The sequence below is a fragment of the Oncorhynchus clarkii genome, chromosome 18, assembly GCF_045791955.1.
Source record: "Oncorhynchus clarkii lewisi isolate Uvic-CL-2024 chromosome 18, UVic_Ocla_1.0, whole genome shotgun sequence".
NCBI classification, from domain to species: Eukaryota; Metazoa; Chordata; class Actinopteri; order Salmoniformes; family Salmonidae; genus Oncorhynchus; species Oncorhynchus clarkii.
Window position 1 is genome coordinate 38,045,963 of NC_092164.1, and position 25,616 is coordinate 38,071,578.

Consider the following 25,616-nt stretch of genomic DNA (forward strand, 5'->3'; position numbering starts at 1 on the left):
TCACTTTTCGCACCAAAGTACGTTCATCTCTAGGAGACAGAACGCATCTCCTTCCTGAGCGGTATGGCGGCTGCGTGGTCCCATGGTGTTTATACTTGCGTGCCATTGTTTGTACAGATGAATGTGGTACCTCCAGGCGTTTGGAAATTGCTCCCAAGGATGAACCAGACTTGTGGAGGTCTGCAATTTTCTTCTGAGGTCTTGACTGATTTCTTTTGATTTTCCTATGATGTCAAGCAAAGAGGCACTGAGTTTGAAGGTAGACCTTGAAATACATCCACAGGTACACCTCCAATTGACTCAAATTATGTCAATTAGCCTATCAGAACCTTCTAAAGCCAGGACATCATCTTCTGGAATTTTCCAAGATGTTTAAAAGGCACAATCAACTTAGTGTATGTAAACTTCTGACCCACTGGAATTGTGATACAATTAATTATAAGTGAAATAATCTGTCTGTTAACAGTTGTTGGAGAAATTACTTGTGTCATGCACAAAGTAGATGTCCTAACCGATTTGCCAAAATTATAGTTTGTTGCCAAGAAATTTGTGGAGTGGTTGAAAAACGAGTTTTAATGACTCCAACCTAAGTGTATGTAAACTTCTGACTTCAACTGTATATACACACACATGCATACACTACCGTTCAAAAGTTTGGGGTCACTAAGAAATGTCCTTGTTTTTGAAAGAAAAGCACATTTTCTGCCCATTAAAATAACATCAAATTGATCAGAAACACAGTGTAGACATTGCTAATGTTGTAAATGACTAATTTTAGCTGGAATCGGCAGATTTTGCATGGAATATCTATATAGGCGTACAGAGGCCCATTATCAGCAACCATCACTCCTGTGTTCCAATGGCACATTGTGTTAGCTAATCCAAGTTTATCATTTTAAAAGGCTAATTGATCATTAGAAAACCCTTTTGCAATTATGTTAGCACAGCTGAAAACTATTATGCTGATAAAATAAGCAATGCAACTGTCCATCTTGAGACTAGTTGAGTATCTGGAGCATCAACATTTGTGGGTTCACTACATCCTACCTCCCGCCGCACATTGGCTAACTGGGCTATCTGCATTGTGTCCCACCACCCGCCAACCCCTCTTTATATGCTACTGCTGCTCTCTGTTCATCATATATGCATAGTCACTTTAACCATACCTACATGTACAGGCTACCTCAATAAGCCTGACGAATCGGTGTCTGTTTTTCAAATGTCTTATTTTCAAATGTCTTTTCACTGTTGTTTTATTTCTTTACTTACCTACACACACACACACACACCTTTTTTCCGCACTATTGGTTACAGCCTGTAAGTAAGCATTTCACTGTAAGTATTCGGCGCACGTGACAAATAAACTTTGATTTGATTACAGGCTCAAAATGGCCAGAAACAAGAGCTTTCTTCTGAAACAAGTCAGTCTATTCTTGTTCTGAGAAATGAAGGCTATTCCATACGAGAAATTGCCAAGAAACTGAAGATCTAGTACAACGCTGTGTACTACTCCCTTCACAGAACAGCACAAACTGGCTCTAACCAGAATAGAAAGAGGAGTGGGAGGCCCCAGTGCAGAGCTGAGCAAGAGGACAAGTACATTAGAGTGTCTAGTTTGAGAAACAGACGCCTCACAAGTCCTCAACTGGCAGCTTCATTGAATAGTACCCACAAAACACCAGTCTCAACGTCAACAGTGAAGAGGCGACTCCGGGATCCTGGCCTTCTAGGCAGAGTTGCAAAAAAAAGCCATATCTCAGACTGGCCAATAAAAAGAAAAGATTAAGATGGGAAAAAACACAGACACCGGACAGAAGAACTCTATCTAGAAGGACAAAATTAGTGTATATACAGTGCATTCGGAAAGTATCTAGACCCCTTGACTTTTTCCACATTTTGTTACGTTACAGCCTTATTCTAAAATTGATTAAATGGTTTTCAATCTACACACAATACCCCATAATGACAAAGCACAAACAGCTTTTTAGATATTTTTTGCAAATTTATAAAAAAGAAGAAACTGAAATATCACATTTACATAAGTATTCAGACCCTTTACTCAGAACTTTGTTGAAGCACCTTTGGCAACAATTACAGCCTCGAGTCTTCTTGGGTATGACGGTAACAGCTTGGCACACCTGTATTTGGGGAGTTTCTCACATTCTTCTCTGCAGATCCTCTCAAGCGCTGTCAGGTTGGAGGGGAGCGTCGCTGCACAGCTATTTTCAGGTCTCTCCAGAGATGTTCGATCGGGGTCAAGTCCGGGCTCTGGCTGGGCCACTCAAGGACATCCAGAGAACTTAGGGTCGTTATCCTATTGGAAGGTGAACTTCACCCCAGTCTGAGGTCCTGAGTGTTATAGAGCCGGTTTTCGTCAAGGATCTCTCTGTAATTTGCTCCGTTCATCTTTCCCTCGATCCTGACTAGTCTCCCAGTCCCTGCCGCTGAAAAACATTCCCACAGCTTGAGGCTGCTACCCCCATGCTTCACCATATGTATGGTGCCAGGTTTCCTCCAGATGTGACGCTTGGCATTCAGGCCAAAAAGTTCAATCTTGGTTTCATCAGACCAGAGAATGTTGTTTCTCATTGTCTGAAAGTCCTTTAGGTGCCTTTTGGCAAACTCCAAGCGGGATGTCATGTGCCTTTTACTGAGTAGTGGCTTCTGTCTGGCCACTCTACCATAAAGGCCAGATTGGTGGAGTGCTGCAGAGACTGTTGTCCTTCTGGAACCTTCTTCCATCTCCACAGAGGAACTCTGGAGATTTGTCAGAGTGACCAATGGGTTCTTGGTCACCTCCCTGACCAAGGCCCTTCTCCCCCATTGCTCAGTTTGGCCAGGCAGCCAGCTCTAGGAAGAGTCTTGCTGATTCCAAACTTCTTCCATTTAAGAATGATGGAGGCCACTGTGTTCTTTGGGACCTTCAATGCTGCAGAAATTTGTTGGTACCCTTCCCCAGACCTGTGGCTCGAAACAATCCTGTCTCGGAGCTCTACGGACAATTCCTTCGACCTCATGGCTTGGTTTTTGCTCTGACATGCACTGTCTACTCTGGGACCTTATATAGACAGGTGTGCCTTTCGAAATCATGTCCAATCAATTGCATTTACAACAGGTAGACTCCAATGAAGTTGTAGAAACATCAAGGATGATCCATGGAAACAGGATGCACCTGAGCTCAATTTCGAGTCTCATAGCAAAAGATCTGTTTACTATTTCTAATACATTTGCAAGAATGTCTAAAAACCTGTTTTTGCTTTGTCATTATGGAGTATTGTGTGTAGATTGCAGATATTTGAAATATTTCATCAATTTTAGAATAAGGCTGTAATGTAACAAAATGTGGAAAAGTCAAGGGGTCTGAATACTTTCAGAAGGCACTGTACAAATATTCGATCATAAACTGGGTGGGGTCGAGCCCTGAAAGCTGATTGGCTGGAAGCCGTGGTATATCAGACTGTATACCATGGGTATGACAAAACATTTATTTTTACTGCTCTAATTACATTGGTAACCAGCTTATAATAGCAATAAGGCACCTCTGGGTATTGTGATATATGGCCAATATACCACAGCTAAGGGTTGTGTCCTAGCACTCTGTGTTGCGTCGTGCATAAGAACAGCCCTTAGCCATGGTATATTGGCCATATACCACACCCCCTCGGGCCTTATTGTTTAATTATAGTATGCTTTATGGGGAAATTGAGAAGAGTTCAAAGTTAAGAGACCATTTTCAAGTAATTTTTTATTTATTTCAAACAACTGGATGATGCGTCAATACAGCTATTACTGTCACTCATAACCATTATTGCTATTTGCTGTTATTACTACTGACATCACAACCAGCTACGTAGTCATTAGAGGCATATTATGATCGTTATGTCAAATGAAACCAGTGACACTCAACACATTGGCACACAACCATAAAAAAAAATAAAAAAAACATATTTTAAAAAAACAATTGTCCAAACCGCTAACCACTAGGGGTGTCCCCGGAAATAAAGGGGCAAAAAAATAATACTCTTATTATCGTCATTAATATACCATCATCTCTAAAACAATAAATGTCAAAAAAAGGAAGCAAGTGGAAATTCAGTTCATGTTAGGGGGCAGTGAAATCCCAAGAGGAATAAAAAGCGCTTGTAGTTTCCATGGGAGCAGTGATGTCAGATAGTGTGTGAAGAAGAAGAGTTCAGTTGTGGGTTGAAGGGAGTAAAGCACTGGCGCCTGTGTGCGTCTAGATTGCACAGATTAAGCACATTTTTCCAGTCAGTTTTTAAGTATCATCAAACACAAAATAAACTCCACACGGTCTCTTCCTCCTTTTGTCTAACTTATTGTGTTTGTACTGTAACTTTAAGGCAATAGAGGTTTCAAAACCTTGTCTCTTCCCTATATTGCTCTGTCGGTCTCCTTTTAAGAAGGACTTTTCTGGTCTGGAAGAGAATTGATCAGCTTGTTACAAGAAACATAGATATACATTCTATTACATATTAGGATGTATTTCTAGGTCTCTGTTACCTATCCACGCAACGTCGCCCCTCCCCACCTGTATCACTGAAGGCACTATTAAACAAATGTCTCACTCGTCCTCTCTTTCTCCCTCCCATTACACCCTTCCCAGCTTTATCTGTTCTCCGTGTCCGCCTGTCTCTTTCCCCTGGCTCTTTGGCCCAATTTAAAATATTTTATAAGAGTGCGCAGCGTTTCTTGGGCTTGGTCTCTGGCGGCTCCAGCGCGGCCAAGATGGCCTCATCAAACACGTTCTTCAGACCTCGCTGAGAGAGAGAGAGAGAGAGAGAGAAGTCAATTTACTCATTGATCCACTATTCTAGTTTCACAATATCCACAGTTGCACTATGAAAGGCTGTCGACAGTCGCCATCATCCGCTAGTAGTTCCTAGTGAGAAAGTATGACATCAAGACAACGAAGGACAGAGGTCGACAGAGTGAGAGGAAGTTACTTTTCAGAAACCATTCAAGTCACTTACACCTACCATTTCCTGTTTTGCCTGAATGAGGGCCAGAGACTTAGTAGATAGAGATTGTGTCTCTTGCCCACGTGTTTACACACACACACACACACACACACACCTGGGTGAGGGCGGAGCACTCGACGTATTTGACGGCCCGGAGGTCCCGGCACAGCTTGTCTCCGCTCTCAGGGGCCAGGGGCCGCTGCTTGTTCTTAGCCAGCTTCTCCACTGTGTTGCTGTCGTCCCTCAGGTCCATCTGGGTGCCCACCAGCAGGAAGGGTGTACGCGGACAGTGGTGGGAGATCTCTGGGACCCACTGTGGGAGAGGGGGGAGGGCATATTTGGGTCACACCCAGGTTTTGATCTTGGGATATATTATGTCCATTGAGTATGGGAGGGTTTCATGTTATATACAAAACCAAGAAAAACGACAGCATGACACATGAAGGTCAGTCAATCTAGAAAATGTCAAGAACTTTGAAAGTTTCTTCAAGTGTAGTCGCAAAAACCATCAAGCACTGATGAAACTGGCTCTCTTTCCACAGGAAAGGAAGACCCAGAGTTACCTCTGCTGCAGAGATACCAGCCTTAGAAATCGGCAATTAACTGCACCTCAGATTGCAGCCCAAATAAATAAATGCTTCACAGAGTTCAAGTAAAAGACATATCAACATCAACTGTTCCGAGGAGACTGCGTGAATCAGGCTTTCGAATTGCTGCAAAGACCCGCTGTGTCTTTGTGAGATGCGGAGTTGGTGAACGGATGATCTCCACATGTGTGGTTCCCACCTTGAAGCATGGAGGAGGTGATGTGATGGTGCTTTGCTGGTGACACTGTCAATGATTTATTTAGAATTCAAGGCACACTTAACCAGTATGGCTACCACAGCATTCTGCAGCGATACGCCATCCCATCTGGTTTGCTCTTAGTGGGACTATCATTTGTTTTTCAACAGGACAATGACACAACACACCTCCAGGCTGTGTAAGGGCTATTTGACCAAGAAGGAGACTGATGGAGTGCTGCATCAGATGACCTGGCTTCCACAATCACCCGACCTCAACCCAATTGAGATGGTCTGGGATGAGTTGGACTGAAGAGTGAAGGAAAAGCAGCCAACAAATACTAAGCATATATGGGAACTCCTTCAAGACTGTTAGAAAAGCATTCCAGGTGACTACCTCATGAAGCTGGTTGAGAGAATGCCAAGTGTGCACAAAGCTGTCATCAAGGCAAAGGGGAGAAAAAGAACATTAACCTCAACTAACAAAACACACACAATGCTATGTTTACAGAGAAACCTAGGTGTAAAGACATGGGCTTGAAAACAGAAGTCACACGTGTGTGTGTGTTGTGTTTTGGGGGTGTTGGGAAGGGCAGAAAACTAATTTATGTTCTAGCAAATGGACAATAAAGTTGTATTCCACACACACCTTCTCACGGACGTTCTCAAAAGAGGAAGGTGATACGACAGAGAAGCACACCAGGAAGACATCTGTCTGAGGGTAGCTGAGTGGTCGCAGTCTGTCATAGTCCTCCTGACCTGGGGAGGGCGACAGAGAGAGACAGCAACATTATTTGGGATTTTACATCAAGGATACCTTTCATATGCAAGGAAAAGTCTACATGATCTAGTTTATATTTGAGCTTGGTAGACTAACACAAGTAACCCAGACTAACCCACAAACACAAAAACTTGTTTAGACACGATGGTAAATGCTATAACTACATAGGCTAGTTACCCATGCAATGTTAAATGCTTAGATGCCTGGAGAGAAACACGATCCGTAAGCACCGTGTGAAAGTAAAACAGGCAGACCATGGTGAGTGAGAAGAAGGTATTACAAGTCGAGGCTCAAGACACTGTAGTTAGGAAGCGCTCACGTAGAGAGAGAGAGAGAGAGACAGAGAGCGGCCATTTTGTTTTACCTGCTGTATCGAACAGCCCTAGAGTGTAGGGCTCCCCTCCGATCATCACTGTCACTGCATAGTTATCAAACACCTGAGGAAGAGACAGATAGAGGATCAATCATTAGGGATTTCATAACATGTAGAGTTTTGATTTAAAATGTATTTGAGTATTTATTTATTTGAGTATTTATTTTCCAGTAAAAAATATATTTTTAAATCATACACAGCATAAAGTGACAGGGATATCACAAAAAAGTCAGACTTATTTCCATTGTAGTCCCTAAAAATATATATATGTATATTTTTAAAGGCGAATGAAAAGTCTCTCTAGTAGTCAGTTCCGGATAATGGTAAGGGAGTTGAGGCAGTGGGCTGGAAAGGCAGTATAGCTTGAGTGGAGGGCATGGATGGGCTATTTACAGATGAGCTATGTACAGGTGCAGTGATCTGTGAGCTGCTCTGACAGCTGGTGCTTACAGCTAGTGAGGGAGATATGAGTCTCCAGTTTCAGTGATTTTTGCAGGTCGTTCCAGTCATTGGCAGCAGAGTACTGGAAGGAAGGTGGCCGAAGGAGGAATTGGCTTTGGGGGTGACCAGTGAAATATACCTGCTGGAGCGCGTGCTACGAGTGGGTGCTGCTATGGTGACCAGTGAGCTGAGATAAGGCAGGGCTTTACCTAGAAACAACTTATTCATGACCTGGAGCCAGTGGGTTTGGTAACGGATATGAAGCGAGGGCCAGCCAACGAGAGCATACAGGTCGCAAAGGTGGGTAGGATATGGGGCTTTGGTGAAAAAACGGATGGGACTGTGATAGACTGCATCCAATTTGCTGGGTAGAGTAGATCGGTAGGATAGTCAGTTTTACGAGGGTATGTTTGGCAGCATGAGTGAAGGAAGCTTTGTTGCGAAATAGGAAGCCGATTCTAGATTTCATTTTGTATTGGAGATGCTTAATGTCAGTCTGGAAGGAGAGTTTACAGTCTAACCAGACACCTAGGTATTTGTAGTTGTCCACATATTCTAAGTCAGAACAGTCCAGAGTAGTGATGCTGGACGGGCAGGCAGGTGTGGGCAGCGATCGGTTGAAGAGCATGCATTTAGTTTAACTTGCATTTAAGAGCAGTTGGAGGTCACGGAAAGAGAGTTGTATGGCATTGAAGCTCGTCTGGAGGTTAGTTAACACAGTGTCCAAAAAAGGGCCAGAAGTGTACAGACTGGTGTCGTCTGTGTAGAGGTGGATCAGAGAATCACCTGCAGCAAGAGTGACATCATTGATGTATACAGAGAAGAGTCGGCCCGAGGATTGAACCCTGTGGCACCCCCATAGAGACTTAAATTAAAGAGCACAACTCTCCAGCGTGCCAGTGGCCATCGAAGGTGAGCATTTGCCCACTGAAGTTGCTTACGAAGTCGAACTGCAGTCAGGTCAAGACAATGAGCACGCAGATGAGCTTCCTTAAGACGGTTTCTGATAGTTTGTGCCAAAATTCATCGGTTGTGCAAACCCATAGTTTCATCAGCTGTCTGGGTGGCTGGTCTCAGACGATCCCGCAGGTGAAGAAGCCAGATGTGGAGGTCCTAGGCTGGCATGGTTAGATATGGTCTGCGGTTGTGAGGGCCGGTTGGACGTACTTCCAAATTCTCTAAAAAGACGTTGAAGGTGGCTTATGGTAGAGAAATGAACATTCAATTATCTGGCAACAGCTCTGGTGGACATTCCTGTAGTCAGCATGCCAATTGCACACTCCCTCAAAACTTGAGACATCTGTGGAATTGTGTTGTGTGACAAAACTGCAAATTTTATAGTGGCTTTTTATTGTCCCCAGGACAAGGTGCACCTGTGTAATGATCATGCTGTTTTAAATCAGCTTCTTGATATGCCACACCTGTCAGATGGTTGGACTCACAGTAGGCCTACATCAATTAATTGATTAGGATCTCCATTAGCTGACATAACGAAAAATACATTACCATCCCTGTACTTTAGATTTGTGTGTGCTTTTGTGAAATTGTTAGATATTACTGCACTGTTGGAGATATACACAAGCATTTCGCTACACCCGCAATAACATTTGCTAAACACGTGTATGTGACCATTTCAATTTGAATACAGACAAAAGACTTTACAATTTAAATACATTTACATGTAGTGTGTATGTATGTGTGTGTGTGTGTATATGTGTGTGTGTTGGTTTGGTTTACATCAAATCAAATTTTATTGGTCACATACACATGGTTAGCAGATGTTAATGCGAGTGTAGCGAAATGCTTGTGCTTCTAGTTCCGACCGAGCAGCAATATCTAACAAGTAATCTAACAATTTCACAACAACTACCTTACACACACGTGTGTAAAATAATGAATAAGAATATGAACATAATATATGGATGAGCGATGTGTGTGTGTGCATCCATCAGTTACAAATACATACACACAAGTAGGTCACATGGGGGAGAGGCGTTGTGCCATGAGGTGTTACTTTATTTGTTTCTTTTTAAAAACAGGTTTGCAGTTCACTTAAAATACTGTACGTTTCCTTGAATTTGTTCTGGGACTGGGGACTTTGAAAAGACCCCTGGTGGCATGTCTGGTGGGGTAAGTGTGTGAGTTAGTGCTGTGTGTAAGTTGACTATGCAAACAATTAGGAATTTCCAACACATTAATGTTTCTTATAAAAACCAGGAAGTCACGCAGTCAGTCGTTCCTCAACTCTCAGCCAAGAGAGACTGGCAGGCGTAGTATTTATATTAACCCTCTGATTACAATGAAGAGCAAGACGTTCTGGGCCAGCTGGAGCTTAACTATGTCTTTCTTTGTTGCACTTGACCATATGACTGGACAATAATCACGTTAAGACAAAACTAGAGCCTGCAGGACTTGCTTTTTGGAGTGTGGTGTCAAAAAAGCAGAGCACCTCTTTATTACGGACAGACCTCTCCCCATCTTTACAACTACTGAATCTATATGGCACAGGTGTGGATACAGGAATATGGTTATGCTGTTTCATAACCTATTTTCATAACTTATATCCCACTCACCCATGTCCTCTGGTCTGATGAAACAAAAATAGAAATGTTTGGCCATAATGACCATTGTTATGTTTGGAGGAAAAAGGGGGAGGCTTCCAAGCCGAAGAACACCATCCCAACCATGAAGCGCAGTGGTGGCAGCATCATATCGTGGGGGTGCTTTGCTGCAGGAGAGACTGGTGCACTTCACTAAAGAGACGGCATCATGAGAAAGGACAATTATGTGGATATATCTCATCTCAAGACATCAGTCAGCTTGGACGCAAATGGGTCTTCCCAAATGGACAATGACCCCAAGCATACTTCCAAAGTTGTGGCAAAATGGCTTAAGGACAACAAAGTCAAGGTATTGGGGTGGCCATCACAAAGCCCTGACCTCAATCCCATAGAAAATGTGTGGGCAGAACTGAAAAAGTGTGTGCATTCAAGGAGGCCTACAAACCTGACTCAGTTACACCAGCTCTGTCAGGAGGAATGGGCCAAAATTCACCAAACTTATTGTGGGAAGCTTGTGGAAGGCTACCTGAAACTTTTGACCCAAGTTAAACAATTTAAAGGCAATGCTACCAAATACTAATTAAGTGTATGTAAACTTCTGACTCACTGGGAATGTGATGAAAGAAATAAAATATGAAATAAATCATTCTCTCTACTATTACTCTGACATTTCACATTCTTAAAATAAAGTGGTGATCCTATCTGACCTAAGACAGTGAATTTTACTAGGATTAAATGTCAGGAATTGTGGAAAAACTGAGTTTAAATGTATTTGGCTGTGTATGTAAACTTCCGACATCAACTGTATGTACATACATACACATGAAAACCCCTCACTTTGGTTCCCTTGACAGAACAGTGTGTGGTACTTACAGTGGTAGGTGGTCAAAGGGAACCATGTCGTCAACTAAGTAAGCCCTGATTTATACCACATGTACGCATGGAAGAACTACAAGTAGCTGCACAACATGGTATTGCGTAGAGAAACTACTTAGACTCGTGCAGCCCAGTCATTCATAACTTGACACAATAATGCCGTTTTGCGTAGCGTGCTTGCGTACGTAGGGTATCAGAATGTTTCACAGCGATCTTGTTCCTCTTTAGGGGACTCCCCGTATAGACCAAGAAGCCACATACTGTTCAGTAAAAATGAGGAACTGTCTGACTCAGCTAATCTATAATGTGCTGATGAAACCACTGTGCTTCGTGCTGAATTGCATTGCCATTTCTCGTTTTTTTTGTCTCCGTCGCACAATTCTGCGTAGACAGTGACTACCGAAGGGCAGGTTCACGGGCGGTATCATTTTCAAGCTTTTTTTGTAGGTCAGAAAACTTTGAAGAAAAATTGTAACTCTGTGCTCAAAACACATCGTCTCTTTATCCCAACCGGTGTTTCTCCCACCATTACATAGGTGGGTTCAAGAAAGTGACAAATTGCTGTAGGGAGTTCTTGACGTTGCTTTGGAAAATGTAGAATAGCGTGAAACACTAAATCACTACTGCCATTTTTAGGTGTTCTATTTGAAAGGAGTCTCATGGCTGTCACCTGGGAATTAATAACGGTGTTAACTACTATTACTTTAGTGTACATGTTTGTCTTTGTAGTGTGGAGCTTGAGGGTCATTCCCTCATTTTGGGTGGGAGATTCCTGACATTCCTGCCTTGTGTAGTCACGAAACCACCAATTTACCTTCTTCCCTGGCTGTCCACTCCCTGTTTCATCTCAGGCCTCATCCTAGTCCATTCTTACCCTTGAGTTTGAGCCTCCCCGGGCAGCAAGGAGAGGAAGCTATTTCAGACCATTGAGATGCACCCACAAGTAGGGGTGTAATGGTTCACCAAACCCACCTGTTGCTGTTTTGGGGTCACGGTTCAGTTTTCGGTACAGCAGTAAAATAAAATTCCAACAGTTACTTTAGTTAGCAAAATTCAAAAGCACCCTATTTGTGGCACAGTTTCTGTGACATCATTCACAATGTTCCTGGCATTGTCTTTTAGCCATCAAGTAGAGGTCTAAAAAGTTGGACACGTTCCGAAATGGACCTGGGGCATTCCCACCAAGACAAATGTGCATAAATATATTTTTCAATACAGAGATCTTTTCCGAACAGACCCGAGGATGACCAGTTCTGTATAGACGTGGTCGGATCAGAGTGAGGGAAGCAGCAGAAAAGTCCACCTGTAAGCTATTTTATTAACCAGAGCTGATACAGCGTGAAGGAGAGTAGGCGGAGGACAGACCATGCGGTGTGTGTCCTGTGATCGGGAGCAAGGAAGTGAAACGGGAGCAAGGAAGGAGGGAGAGGCAGCAACCAACCGTGCTGACTTGCGCGAGTAGACCAACTTCTAGCTTGTCATAGATAGGTTATTTATCATCCAATATAATTACGAAGTACCTCTCGACTGCATCAAACCGAGAGAAGCTAGTTGGCTAAAATAGCTAGCTAAGAGCTAGCTAGGCTAATTGAGTCTGGAAGCACTTTCTTCCTGTCCTACAGTTAGTTACAAATAACACATAGCATATACTTCTCATTTAAACTAATTCCATCTTTCATTGATTAGATCATCTCCTAACTTGCTTTGCCACACACGGAGGCTCTATGACTTGGCGCTTTGATGACTTGTGATTGGCCGACAAAAGCAAGCTACACGCCCCACTCTGCATAGGCTATTCTCGTTGAGCAGTGGAGAACATAATATTAGCTTTTTATCCACAACTCTCTGTCCATCGCCATTGTAGTTGACTGTAAAGCCAACATGTTCCTAAACTGCAGATTTAAATTCTGGTTAATCGTTCCCACCACTCACCATACACAGAGTTCCCGGCTAAGATTAAAATTTTAATTACAACGTGCGCATAGGCTGTAGTTGTTTTAATGGAATTCCATACATTTTTCCCACTCAGATTTACTCACAAGTCAATGGCATACAACGCAGCATAGGCATAACCTAGAGTTTTAAAAAAATGATTTTAAGTTGGAATGCATTAATTCGGGTTCACAGTGCGTACCGAACAGAGGTCCCGGTACCTAACGGTTCGGTAGGAATATGTGTACCCTTACAGCCCTACCCACAAGTCATGCTTGCTAGAGTTGGGGTGCATCTCAATGGTCTAATATGTCTTTCTCTCCTTGTCACCTTTCCTTTAACTGCACTGAATATGATTGAACACTAGTGCTACACTGTATACCGAAACCTTTGTACTTTTTTGATACTAGAACATGAAAAGAGGTTCTACTGATTGAGAGAGGATCAAGTCTGTCTATCAGCGAAGCTGATGTCACCTTCTAGCGCGAGCGCACCGTGTCTGCTCCACTTAGTCATTGCTAGCTCTAGCCTGTCCTGAGGAATCCTTGCACTCGCTGGGAGTCTGGGCTGCATCATGTTAACTTCTGTGCAGCAAGTGTGTGGAGCTAACACACTTCAATAAAGCAACACGGCATGTAGAAATCTTGCAACTGTTAATTACTGTTCGCAAAACAAAGTTCATTCCAGGCTAGAACACGTCACAATGCAAGAAGATACCGGTAGCTTCCAGCTATTCAGAGCAACTTTTCTTGCTAGCTTACAGCTGAAGCTCACATCAATTCACTACCCTAGAACTTTGTTTGTGATATTACGCAAACCATAACACACAATATGCTTATTTCAAAGCTGATTGTCACCAAAAACCATACAGTCATATCCAAAAAACGTTATTCATTGGGCAAGTTTTTTTTGCATGGCCCGGTGCCCCGGGTTGGTGGAGATTTCTCCTCAGGATCAATGGGATGGTCGAAATGAGCAAACCTTGCCGAGCCAGGGCACCGGATGAAGTAAAAAAACAAAAATAAAAAAACGATTTACCCCTTCACTTCGTCTTCCTCGCCTCAGTCACTCTCTCTCACTGTTTGTGTGTGAATGATGTCATTAGGTCTTAAAGAGCACACTTTGATAAAATAAGAGATTGCTTCTTTTATGCCAATGTTGTTGATCAGTACAATATAAGTCCCAAATGGAAAGAAAACAGATTGTTTTTCCATCTGTGCACTTTGGCTAATATGCCGTCTCTTTTTGCTGTGGTATCGTTTTGGTATCGAGTATCGTGATGGTATTGATTATCGTGATACTGAACCTGGAATCGAAGTCAAATTTCTGGTATCGTGACAACACTATCGAATACTGCCTGAATATGAAAGAATTGGAGAGGTGAAAGCAATCTATCATAGGCTTATTTCTTTCACCTCTCGTGTGTTTTTATACACCAGCGCTGAAAGACGAAAGCGAGGAAGCCCCCTTCGACTATTAAGATGCAACCATGGACTTCAGTCTGCCACACACCATTGGTCTGCTTATCCGTTATTGGGTTGAGAAACCATGGGAGGCCGCGCTTTTAACGGGAAGTTCAAGTTTAGACATAAAAACAGTGAGGCGTTGGGGCATGCAGTGGAAAGGCGCGGCAGGCAGCACACATTGAAGAGCAACCAAGCAAAGTCAGAAACACATCTCTGATCACCATGACGATAATGTGTTTGGACAGAGCCAGGCCTAACACCACAGAGAATGGTGGGTAAAAAAAAAGAAAAGTAACTGCCTCTACAAGGGTGACTGTCCACACTACACCCATATTCAGATGTTTCAACTCCCAAATGCAGTAGTACAAGGACTGTATTCACCAATAAATGAAAGGTTCTAAGAATGCACTACATGGATCTAATATAAGAATACACTAGGCCATTGTAGGTCATCTCAGCCTATTTCTGTACATGTAAGATGTGTAAGAGTATTTCAATACCTACCAAATCAACCAGTAGCATTGTTTGAGTATGTTGAGTCATCTGCTTATAATTTTTTTTTAATTAAATTGCCACGTGATTCTTATGAGAAGAGTGCACTGTAGTGAGTATAGAAGGACGGAGAAACGTCACAGAGACAATTGGGTCTGTTTTACAGGCCAACATGAGGGGGCGTGCTTAGTCGAAGTTTCAACTTAATGTTGAGTTAGAATAGTAGAACACACAGGGTGCAATTTCTAAATTTGTTTGTGCATCAGCAGTTTATCTTGTTATGTCAGTCACTGATAGCTGATATGTGCTAATTGACTGACTAAAATGTTTTCGATTACTAAGTAACTTCGATTACTAAGTAACTTCCTCACCATTTTAGATAAGCATGCTCCGTTCAAAAAATGCAGAATTAAGAACAGATATAGCCCTTGGTTCACTCCAGACCTGACTGCCCTCGACCAGCACAAAAACATCCTGTGGCGGACTGCAATAGCATCGAATAGTCTCCACGATATGCAACTGTTCAGGGAAGTCAGGAACCAATACACACAGTCAGTCAGGAAAGCTAAGGCCAGCTTTTTCAGGCAGCAATTTGCATCCTGTAGCTCCAACTCCAAAAAGTTCTGGGACACTGTGAAGTCCATAGAGAACAAGCACCTCCTCCCAGCTGCCCACTGCACTGAGGCTAGGTAACACGGTCACCACCGATAAATCCATGATTATCGAAAACTTCAACAAGCATTTCTCAATGGCTGGCCATGCCTTCTGCCTGGCTACTCCAACCTCGGCCAACAGCTCCCCCCCCCCCCCCCCCCCCGCAACTACTCGCCCAAGCCTCTCCAGGTTCTCCTTTACCCAAATCCAGATAGCAGATGTTCTGAAAGAGCTGCAAACCCTGGACCCGTACAAATCAGCTGGGCTTGACAATCTGGACCCTCTATTTCTGAAACTATCTGCCGCCATTGTCGCAACCCCTATTACCAGCCTGTTCAACCTCTCTTTCATATCGTCTGAGATCCCCAAGGATTGGAAAGCTGCCGCAGTCATCCCCCTCTTCAAAGGGGGAGACACCCTGGACCCAAACTGTTACAGACCTATATCCATCCTGCCCTGCCTATCTAAGGTCTTCGAAAGCCAAGTCAACAAACAGGTCACTGACCATCTCGAATCCCACCGTACCTTCTCCGCTGTGCAATCTGGTTTCCGAGCCGGTCACGGGTGCACATCAGCCACGCTCAAGGTACTAAACAATATCATAACCGCCATCGATAAAAGACTACTGTGCAGCCGTCTTCATCGACCTTGCCAAGGCTTTCGACTCTGTCAATCACCATATTCTTATCGGCAGACTCAGTAGACAGAGTTCAGTGTGTCAGATCGGAGGGCATGCTGTCCGGTCCTCTGGCAGTCTCTATGGGGGTGCCACAGGGTTCAATTCTCGGGCCGACTCTTTTCTCTGTATATATCAATGATGTTGCTCTTGCTGCGGGCGATTCCCTGATCCACCTCTACGCAGACGACACCATTCTATATACTTCCGGCCCGTCCTTGGACACTGTGCTATCTAACCTCCAAACGAGCTTCAATGCCATACAACACTCCTTCCGTGACCTCCAACTGCTCTTAAACGCTAGTAAAACCAAATGCATGCTTTTCAACCGTTCGCTGCCTGCACCCGCACGCCTGACTAGCATCACCACCCTGGATGGTTCCGACCTTGAATATGTGGACATCTATAAGTACCTAGGTGTCTGGCTAGACTGTAAACTCTCCTTCCAGACTCATATCAAACATCTCCAATCGAAAATCAAATCTAGAGTCGGCTTTCTATTCCGCAACAAAGCCTCCTTCACTCACGCCGCCAAACTTACCCTAGTAAAACTGACTATCCTACCGATCCTCGACTTCGGCGATGTCATCTACAAAATTGCTTCCAACACTCTACTCAACAAACTGGATGCAGTTTATCACAGTGCCATCCGTTTTGTCACTAAAGCACCTTATACCACCCACCACTGCGACCTGTATGCTCTAGTCGGCTGGCCCTCGCTACATATTCGTCGCCAGACCCACTGGCTCCAGGTCATCTACAAGTCCATGCTAGGTAAAGCTCCGCCTTATCTGAGTTCACTGGTCACGATGGCAACACCCACCCGTAACACGCGCTCCAGCAGGTGTATCTCACTGATCATCCCTAAAGCCAACACCTCATTTGGCCGCCTTTTGTTCCGGTTCTCTGCTGCCTGTGACTGGAACGAATTGCAAAAATCGCTGAAGTTGGAGACTTTTATCTCCCTCACCAACTTCAAACATCTGCTATCTGAGCAGCTAACCGATCGCTGCAGCTGTACATAGTCTATCGGTAAATAGCCCACCCATTTTTACCTACCTCATCCCCATACTGTTTTTATTTATTTACTTTTCTGCTCTTTTGCACACCAATATCTCTACCTGTACATGACCATCTGATCATTTATCACTCCAGTGTTAATCTGCAAAATTCTTATTATTCGCCTACCTCCTCATGCCTTTTGCACACAATGTCTATAGACTTTCCTTTTTTTCTACTGTGTTATTGACTTGTTAATTGTTTACTCCATGTGTAACTCTGTGTTGTCTGTTCACACTGCTATGCTTTATCTTGGCCAGGTCGCAGTTGCAAATGAGAACTTGTTCTCAACTAGCCTACCTGGTTAAATAAAGGTGAAATAAAAAATAAATAAAATAAAAAAGTCAGTTTAGCGGCCAGCTACCTGGTTGCAAGTTCGAATCCCCGAGCTGACGAGGTACAAATCTGTCGTTCTGCCCCTGAACAAGGCAGTTGACCCGCTGTTCCTAGGCCGTCATTGAAAATACAAATTTGTTCTTAACGGACTTGCCTAGTTAAATAAAGCTAAAATAAAGGTGAAAAGGCTTGTAGCCCGACTGCTTTTTGGTCCATAACCTCTTCCATAAGAGTCTGGCTCTTCATCAAAGAGCTACTTTTCAGCTACAAAACAAATACCTTCTCTTATCAAAACCCATTCTATATGTGATTCTTTATGTGAGATTCTGCACAGATCAATAATTACAGACAGTGTGTGGAGGCTTTTGCTCCCGCCCAGCACTACACACACTGGATTCATTCAATAGCGGTTTAAATTTGATTAGTTGAAACAGAAATGTGTTAGAAAATGGTCTGGAAAAAAACGGCACAAACTGCAGCGGCTCCTGTTGCACACCCCCTAGTCTAGACACTTGACAAACCCTGACACTTGGCCATGCCCCGCTCAAAGACCTTTCTTGACAACACTCCAATCAGTGCCACTCACCGTGGGGACGTATTCCGAGGGGAACTTGTTGGTGGTGTAGGAGATCAACAGGCAGGTCTTTCCCACTGCACCGTCACCCACTACCACACACTTTATGGTCTGCATCTGGATGGATGGAGGGAGACAGACAGACAGAAACAGGGTTGAATGTACTGATTGATGCTGGTGAAACTTCAGACCAATCGGGGAAGACAAAAAATCTGCAAATGTCTTTTTGGCAGCTGTAGTCATAATTTAGATTAGAGGTATGTGTCATTGGTTTATCTCACTAAGTATAAAATATATTGAGAGAGAGAGAGGCAAGATAATACATCATGAGCGGGTGGGCACAAGAGTGAGAGCAGACACAACCATTGTATGACTCATTGGCCACAGACCCAATAACAAGTGGTAAGAATTCCAACCATCTAGATCGCTCAAGTGCACACAATAGGCTGTCAGACAGTAATACACCGTTCACAGCACAAGGCCCTGTGACCAGTATGTTGCTGAGCAACGACTCATATTGTTAAATGCGCTACATGGTCAATACGCTTTCTGCAATGGCCGTATAGCATTTACTTTAATGCGGCCTCCGCAGAAGTCAGGCCAAACATATTTTTTTGCGCGTCATGGAGCAGCGCAGAGCTGTTGTCAAGGAGGTGACTTTGTATTGATACAGGACCTCCCGCCCTCACCTAATCATGTCAATGCGGAGCAATACCGAGCCCTCCGCATTGTTACACAATTTGAGAGGCCAAGGCGATGCGGAACAGAGTGCCTCCAGAGGCCCAGGAATTGCGTCACACCACCCATACGGCTCCGCCGACCACACTTTCAGGACAAGCATAAATTGTCTCTTAGAGCAGAGACAAGACCATCTCGTCATTATATAGAGTATCTCTTATTTACATCACCATTTCATCAATGAGGGTCTTGTGATTATTTTGACGGTTGGGAGTATGACATAAGTAATTAACAACAATTCTAGTTCTAAATGCTTTCCAAAAAAAACATACGAAACAAAAAAAATGTAACAATGTATCAGACTTAACGTTAACTATCACACGAGGATTGCAGGCAAGCAAACACTGGGGAATAGGCTAACCAACCTCTAACGTTAAAGAAGCAAGTTATTTCCTAAAAAAATGTTATTTACTGTACCATAACATGCATGGATAATATGGGCACAATTATAGCTAGCTTACTAACCAACTTTTTTGTAGCACTTTCAAACCTTGCTAATTGCCACATTGTTGCTTACTAGCTACTGTTAGCTAGCTAACGTTAAGGTTACTGGCTGTCACTTCCGCATACAATGTTCGAGGTAAGGTGAAGGTAGCAAGCGAACTAGCCAATAAAAAAGGGGGGGGGGGACATGTAAAGTTTTGAATCATACTAAATCTCAACTAGAGCTTACCAAACCGACTAAACAGAGCGTTTTATATCTGGATAACGTTACCTATCATAGGTCGCTAGGCTAACGTTAGCTTGTTAGCTAGCTAAATCCCAGACGAGGCCTGTAAAACCGTTTCGCCTCAATCATTTTCAGTGCCATGTCATTTTTTTTAAAACAATGAAGTAAAAGTAAACAAAAACGAATGCTATTTTCCCAAGCTGCTATGTAGACACATAGCACGTAACGTTAACTAGTTAAAAACAACAAACAAAAGATAGCTAACGTTCTTAGCAGCTAACAAGCTAACAACACTTCTTAGCAAGCTGGTTAGCTAGGTGTCAACTGCTAATGCCGTTGTTTAAAAATAAATACATACACTAAGTTGTTCCAAATGTAAATATGTACTCTTTCTACATAATATACATTTCACGATTTATCTCAAATCAGACTTAGATTGCAAAAGTTTCGCTACCGTATCAATCCAACACAGGCGTTGTCACATCCGGGATTCATACACATGATCACTGTAAAGGAGGCGTTTCATTCAACACAGCCTCCAATATTCTTGAGGTTCATCTGTGGCTCATCATATGGCATTTAGTGAGTATATCTTCTACATTTGATCTACCCTCCCGTTTAGTTATATAAGAAAATCTAGAGAGCCAAAGAGAGAGACATCCTCCAAAGAGACTACATACATTGTCCTTGGCAAGTGGTGAGACAACCTTGAAAATCTTTTATTAGGGCAGGTAGGTGATCTTCAATGGAGAGGGATTGACATTGGCAAAACGTTTTTCACTAAACATAATTAATCAATCTGCAGTATTGATTTACTGATCAGTGCACATTGAGAGTCTGTAAACGTTCAGGTTCAGAGCAAGCCCGGAACTGAGTCATGCCACAGGAGATTTGAGCTAGGTGAGGCGAGTAAGCACGACTGAATGTTATTCTAGCAGAAGTGAATAACGCATTTTTTTAAACAGTGGGTTACTTGTGAGCATAGTGAATTTTGGGGAGGATCGCTTGCCTGGCAATCCAGATTCCTTGTTCCGGCCAAATGCTAGGCCACACCCACACAAGTAGTTTGGATCTCCCATAGAGATAGTTCATAGAGATAGATAGAGGACACATTTTTGTATCTGTGACATTATAGCATCTGTGACAGCATGGGCAGTGGCCGTTGAGGCTATCTCCATTTTAAAGTAGTTATTTTTCTTCTTAACTATTGGACCAACAAATCTTATTGGTCACATACACATGATTAGCAGATGTTATTGCGAGTGTAGCGAAATGCTTCTGCTTCTAGTTCCGACAGTGCAGTAACATCTAATAAGTAATATCTAACAATAACACAACAAATCTAAGTAAAGGAATGGAATAAGAATATATAAATATATGGATGAGCAATGATAGAGCGGCATAGGCTAAGATGTAATATAATACAGTATATACATATGAGATGAATAATGCAAGATAAGTAAACATTATTAAAGTGGCATTATTAAAGTGACTAGTGTTCCATTTATTAAAGTGGCCAATGATTTCAAATCTGTATGTAGGCAGCAGCATCTCTGTGTTTAGTGATGGCTGTTTATCAGTCTGATGGCCTTGAGATAGAAGCTGTTTTTCAGTCTCTCGGTCCCAGCTGTGATGCACCTGTACTGACCTCGCCTTCTGGATGGTAGCGGGGTTAATAGGCAGAGGCTCGGGTGGTTGTTGTCCTTGATGATCTTTTTGGCCTTCCTGTGACATCGGGTGCACTAGGTGTCCTGGAGGGCAGGTAGTTTGCCCCTGGTGATGCGTTGTGCAGACCGCACCACCCTCTGGAGAGCCCTGCGGTTGTGGGTGGTGCAGTTGACATACCTAGCGGTGATACAGCCCGACAGGATGCTCTCAATTGTGCATCTGTAAAAGTTTGTGAGGGTTTTAGGTGACAAGCCACATTTTTTCAGCCTCCTGAGGATGAAGAGGTGCTGTTGCGCCTTCTTCACCACACTGTCTGTGTGGGTGGACCATTTCAGTTTGTCTGTGATGTGTACGCAGAGGAACTTAACTTTCCACCTTCTCCACTGCTGTCCCATCGGTGTGGATAGGGGGGTGGTTCCTCTGCTGTTTCCTGAAATCCACGATCATCTCCTTTGTTTTGTGACATTGAGTGAGAGGTTATTTTCCTGACACCATACTCCGAGAGCCTCCACCACCTCCCTGTAGGCTGACTCGTCGTTGTTGGTAATCAAGCCTACTACTGTTGTGTCATCTGCAAACTTGATGATTGAGTTGGAGGTGTGCATGGCCACGCAGTCATGGGTGAAGAGGGAGTACAGGAGGGGGCTGAGCACGCACCCTTGTGGGGCCCCAGTGTCGAGGATCAAGCGAGGTGGAGATGTTGTTTCCTACCTTAACCACCTGGGGGGCAGCCCGTCAGAAAGTCCAGGACCCAATTGCACAGGGCGGGGTTGAGACCCAGGGCCTCAAGCTTAATGATGAGCTTGAAGGGTACTATGGTGTTGAATGCTGAGCTATGCAATGAACAGCATTCTTACATAGGTATTCCTATTGTCCAGATGGGATAGGGCAGTGTGTAGTGTGGTGTCGATTGCAAAGTCTGTGGACCTATTGGGGTGGTAAGCAAATTGAAGTGGGTCTAGGGTGACAGGTAAGGTGGAGGTGATATGATCATTGACTAGTCTCTAAAAGCACTAAATGATGACAGAAGTGAGTGCTACAGGACGATAGTCATTTAGTTCAGTTACCTTTGCATTCTTGGGTACAGGAACAATGATGGCCATCTTGAAGCATGTGGGGACAACAGACTGGGATAGGGAGAGATTGAATATGTCTGTAAACACACCAGCCAGCTGGTCTGCGCATGCTCTGAGGATGCGGCTGGGGATGCCATCTGGGCCGGCAGCCTTGTGAGGGTTAACACGTTTAAATGTCATACTCATGTCAGCCACGGAGAAAGAGAGCCCACAGTCCTTGGTAGCGGGCCGCGCTGGTGGCACTGTATTATCCTCAAAGCGGGCAAAGAAGGTGTTTAGTTTGTCTGGATGCAAGATGTCGGTGTCAATGACGTGGCTGGTTTTCCTTTTGTAGTCTGTGATTGTCTGTAGACCCTGCCACATAAGTAAATAATACATAAAAAAAGAAAAATACTGCAAAGTACTAGAAGGACTAGAAGCAAGGCAGCCCTCTCTGTCGGCGCCATCTTGAGCATGATGACCCGATTGGACATGATTCCAACCGGGTCATCTGGAGGGATCAGCCAATGAAGCTAGAAGTCCCACTCAGTTGACTACATTAAAATGGTGGAAGCCCTCAATGGCGCTGCTCTTACTAAAATAGCTTTTTGGCTACTAGAGGCCTCTATCATTCTCTATGGTAACCCCCAACACTTCACCAGAGGGGAAGAGGTGAAGTGAGAGGGATAAATGGACCCAAAATCTGTCTTTTGTTGGTCTTCTCCAGCAGGTGGGTTATTTTTTTTCGCTCACCATGCAAGGAGTTTTTGTATTGCAGTTGATGAGAGTCGAATTTGATCAACAACATGTTTTTTTCCTATACCCCGACTATTTCTACAATTTATCTTAAAGGTGCATTCGCCGTTTCCTGGTGGCTAAAATTCTAAGTTTGCCTAATTTCAGTTTTTGACAAAACAACCAATGTGTAGACAGTCATTGTACCATCTAAACCGCTCTAAAATATATTTTCAGTAACCAAAAATATTGTATTTCCAGCTGTTTGAAGATGACAAAATTGAATCTCAAGCGCAGGAAGCATAGAAATAGTGCACATAGAACAGCTCTACCGTGTCTTAGACTTGCTTTCAATGAGAATAACTCACATATCTATGTGTATTTGGTTGGTCACACCCAAAAAGTTACATATTGCAGCTTTAGAATGTGTTTTTAAACCTTACCCTAAACTTAACCACACTGCTAACCTTTTGCCTAACCCCAACCTTAAATTAAGATCATAAAGCACATTTTTGTTTTCATGAATTACTGAGATATAGCCCATTTTGGGACTTTGTGGCTGTGCTATCTAGTGGAAACCGGGTAAAGCGGCAGTATGAAAATTTGTCATAGGCTTTGATACTCTGATTGGTTAGAGACAATCCAATCTCTGATGACTTTGTTTTCTTACAACACCCTTCGTTCCCTTTCTCACCACCAACAACTTCAACGATGGCAGTCTCTGACTAAAGTATGTAGCGAACAAATTTAGTGTGAGTCATCAGGAGAATAGCAGGGATGGGGCATGAACTTGCAGCTACAAGACCTGTCCTGTACCTACCATAACATTCAGACCTCTTGATGCATTATAGAATAGATCTTTATTGTGCATTTTCTCAAGGGCACAATGGCAGTAGGTGGCACCTGAGGTCTAAATGCCATCTCTCTCTCTCTCTCCACTTTTTTTCTTGTCAGCCCTAGGATTCAAACCGGCAAGCCTTCGGGTACTGGCCCGACTTTCTAAGCTTGAGGCTACCCATGCCAACCCATACAGGATTGCTGACATACAGGGACGCTACATTAGGTTGGACTCTCTCAGGCAGCAATGGGAAGATGACCATAAGAGGGCACTGAAGTATGGGAAGCTGTGTGGTAGCAGCAAAGGGTGGGTACAACAGTCTCCAGACTACACACTGTCCAATAGTCAATAGTCTCTAAAGTGGTGTCCTAAGCTCTCCTTGTCACCTTTCCTACAGTGCCTTCGGAAAGTATTCAGACTCCTTGTTCTTTTCCACATTTTGTTACGTTACAGCTTTATTCTAAAATTGATTTAAAAAAAAAAATCCTTAGCAATCTACACACAATACCCCATTATGACAAAGTGAAAATAAGTTTTTAGAACTTTTTTACAAATGTATTACAAATAAAAAATATAAATACCTTATTTACAAAAGTATTAGGACCATTTGCTATGAGACTTGAAATTGAGCTCAGGTGCGTCCTGTTTCCATTGATCACCCTTGAGTTGTTTCTACAACTTGATTGGAGTCCACCAGTGGTAAATTCAATTGATTGGACATGATTTGGAAAGGCACACACCAGTCTATATAAGGTCCCACAGTTGACAGTCTATGTCAGAGCAAAAACCAAGCCATTATGTTGAAGGAATTGTCCGTAGCGCCCCGAGACAGGATTGTGTCGAGGCACAGATCTGGGGAAGGGCACCAAAACCTTTCTGCAGCATTGAAGGTCCCCAAGGACACAGTGGCCTCCATCGTTTTTAAATGGAAAAAGTTTGAAACCACCAAGACTCTTCCTAGAGCTGTCCGCCCGGCCAAAATGAACAATCGGGGAAGAAGGGCCTCGGTCAGGGAGGTGACCAAGAACCCGATGGTCACTCTGACAGAGCTCCAGAGTTCCTCTGTGGAGATGGGAGAACCTTCCAGAAGGACAACCATCTCTACAGCACTCCACCAATCAGGCCTTTATGGTAGAGTGGCCAGATGGAAGCCACTCTTCAGTAAAAGCCACATGACAGCCCGCTTGGAGATTGCCAAAAAGCAACTACAGGACTCTGACCATGAGAAACCACATTCAAACAACAAGATTCTTTGGTCTGATGAAATCAAGATTGAACTCTTTGGCCTGAATGTCAAGTGTCACGTCTGGAGGAAACCCGGCACCATCCCTACGGTGAAGCATGGTGGTGGCAGCATCATGCTGTGGGGATGTTTTTCAGCTGCATGGACTTGGAGACTAGTCAGGATCGAGTGAATGATGAACGGAGCAAAGTACAGAGATCCTTGATGAAAACCAGAGCGCTCAGGACTTCAGACTGGGCCGAAGATTCACCTTCCAACAGGACAACGACCCTAAGTACACAGCCAAAACAATGCAGGAGTGGCTTCGGGACAAGTCTCTGAATGTCCTTGAGTGGCCCAGCCAGAGCCCGGACTTGAGCCTGATCGAACATCACTGGAGAGACCTGAAAATAGCTGTGCAGCAACGCTCCCCATCCTACTTGACAGAGCTTGAGAGGATCTGCAGAGAGGAATGGGAGAAACTCCCCAAATACAGGTGTGCTAAGCTTGTAGCGTCATACCCAAGAAGACTCAAGGCTGTAATTGTTGCCAAAGGTGCTTCAACAAAGTACTGAGTAAATTGTCTGAATACAGAATTTCAGTTTTTTTTTTTTATAAATTAGCTAAAATTTCTAAAAACCTGGAGTGCTTGCTTTGTCATTATGGGGTATTGTGTGTAGACAAACACACCAAGACAGTCGTGAAGCT

The 25,616-nt window shown here is 43.5% G+C and overlaps 2 protein-coding genes across 9 annotated transcripts in view; one reads left to right on the forward strand and one right to left on the reverse strand.

Annotated features, from left to right (window-relative positions):
- Positions 1-3,719: 3,719 nt before the first annotated feature.
- LOC139373462 (cell division control protein 42 homolog) lies at positions 3,720-20,089 on the reverse strand. 3 transcript variants are annotated; one of them, XM_071113997.1, is made up of 6 exons: positions 19,845-20,089; positions 17,995-18,099; positions 6,907-6,979; positions 6,411-6,520; positions 5,095-5,292; positions 3,720-4,778 (listed from the first exon to the last, which is right to left on the reverse strand). In XM_071113997.1, the coding sequence occupies exons 2-6, from the start codon at positions 18,097-18,099 to the stop codon at positions 4,689-4,691; spliced, it is 576 nt and encodes a 191-aa protein (XP_070970098.1). In that variant the 5' UTR covers positions 19,845-20,089; the 3' UTR covers positions 3,720-4,688. The 3 variants fall into 3 exon arrangements, with proteins under 3 accessions (XP_070970098.1, XP_070970099.1, XP_070970100.1); XM_071113998.1 differs by having other exon boundaries at positions 19,749-19,887; XM_071113999.1 differs by having other exon boundaries at positions 3,723-4,778; positions 19,436-19,864.
- Positions 19,026-25,616, forward strand: part of LOC139373457 (gamma-enolase-like) — a 28,226-nt gene continuing 21,635 nt past the window's right edge. The window contains exons 1-2 of one of the 6 annotated variants that reach the window (XM_071113985.1): positions 19,026-19,053; positions 23,803-23,992. Coding sequence is in view for 1 of the 6 variants with exons in the window: in XM_071113983.1 (XP_070970084.1) it covers positions 19,963-19,972; positions 23,803-23,992 (200 nt within the window). In the remaining 5 variants the exon portion in view is untranslated. Of the gene's footprint in view, positions 19,054-19,289; positions 19,973-20,032; positions 20,088-23,802; positions 23,993-25,616 lie in introns of those variants that run through there. The other 5 variants (XM_071113989.1, XM_071113983.1, XM_071113986.1 and 2 more) reach the window with 5 other exon arrangements.

Coding starts and splice junctions, on each gene's coding strand:
- LOC139373462 (XM_071113997.1), bottom strand. CDS start 18,099: ATGCAGACCATAAAGTGTGTGGTAGTGGGTGACGGTGCAGTGGGAAAG. Junction 6,521..6,906: donor AGGGCTGTTCGATACAGCAG/GTAAAACAAAAT, acceptor CGCCCTCCCCAG/GTCAGGAGGACTATGACAGA. Junction 5,293..6,410: donor TTGAGAACGTCCGTGAGAAG/GTGTGTGTGGAA, acceptor CCTCTCCCACAG/TGGGTCCCAGAGATCTCCCA.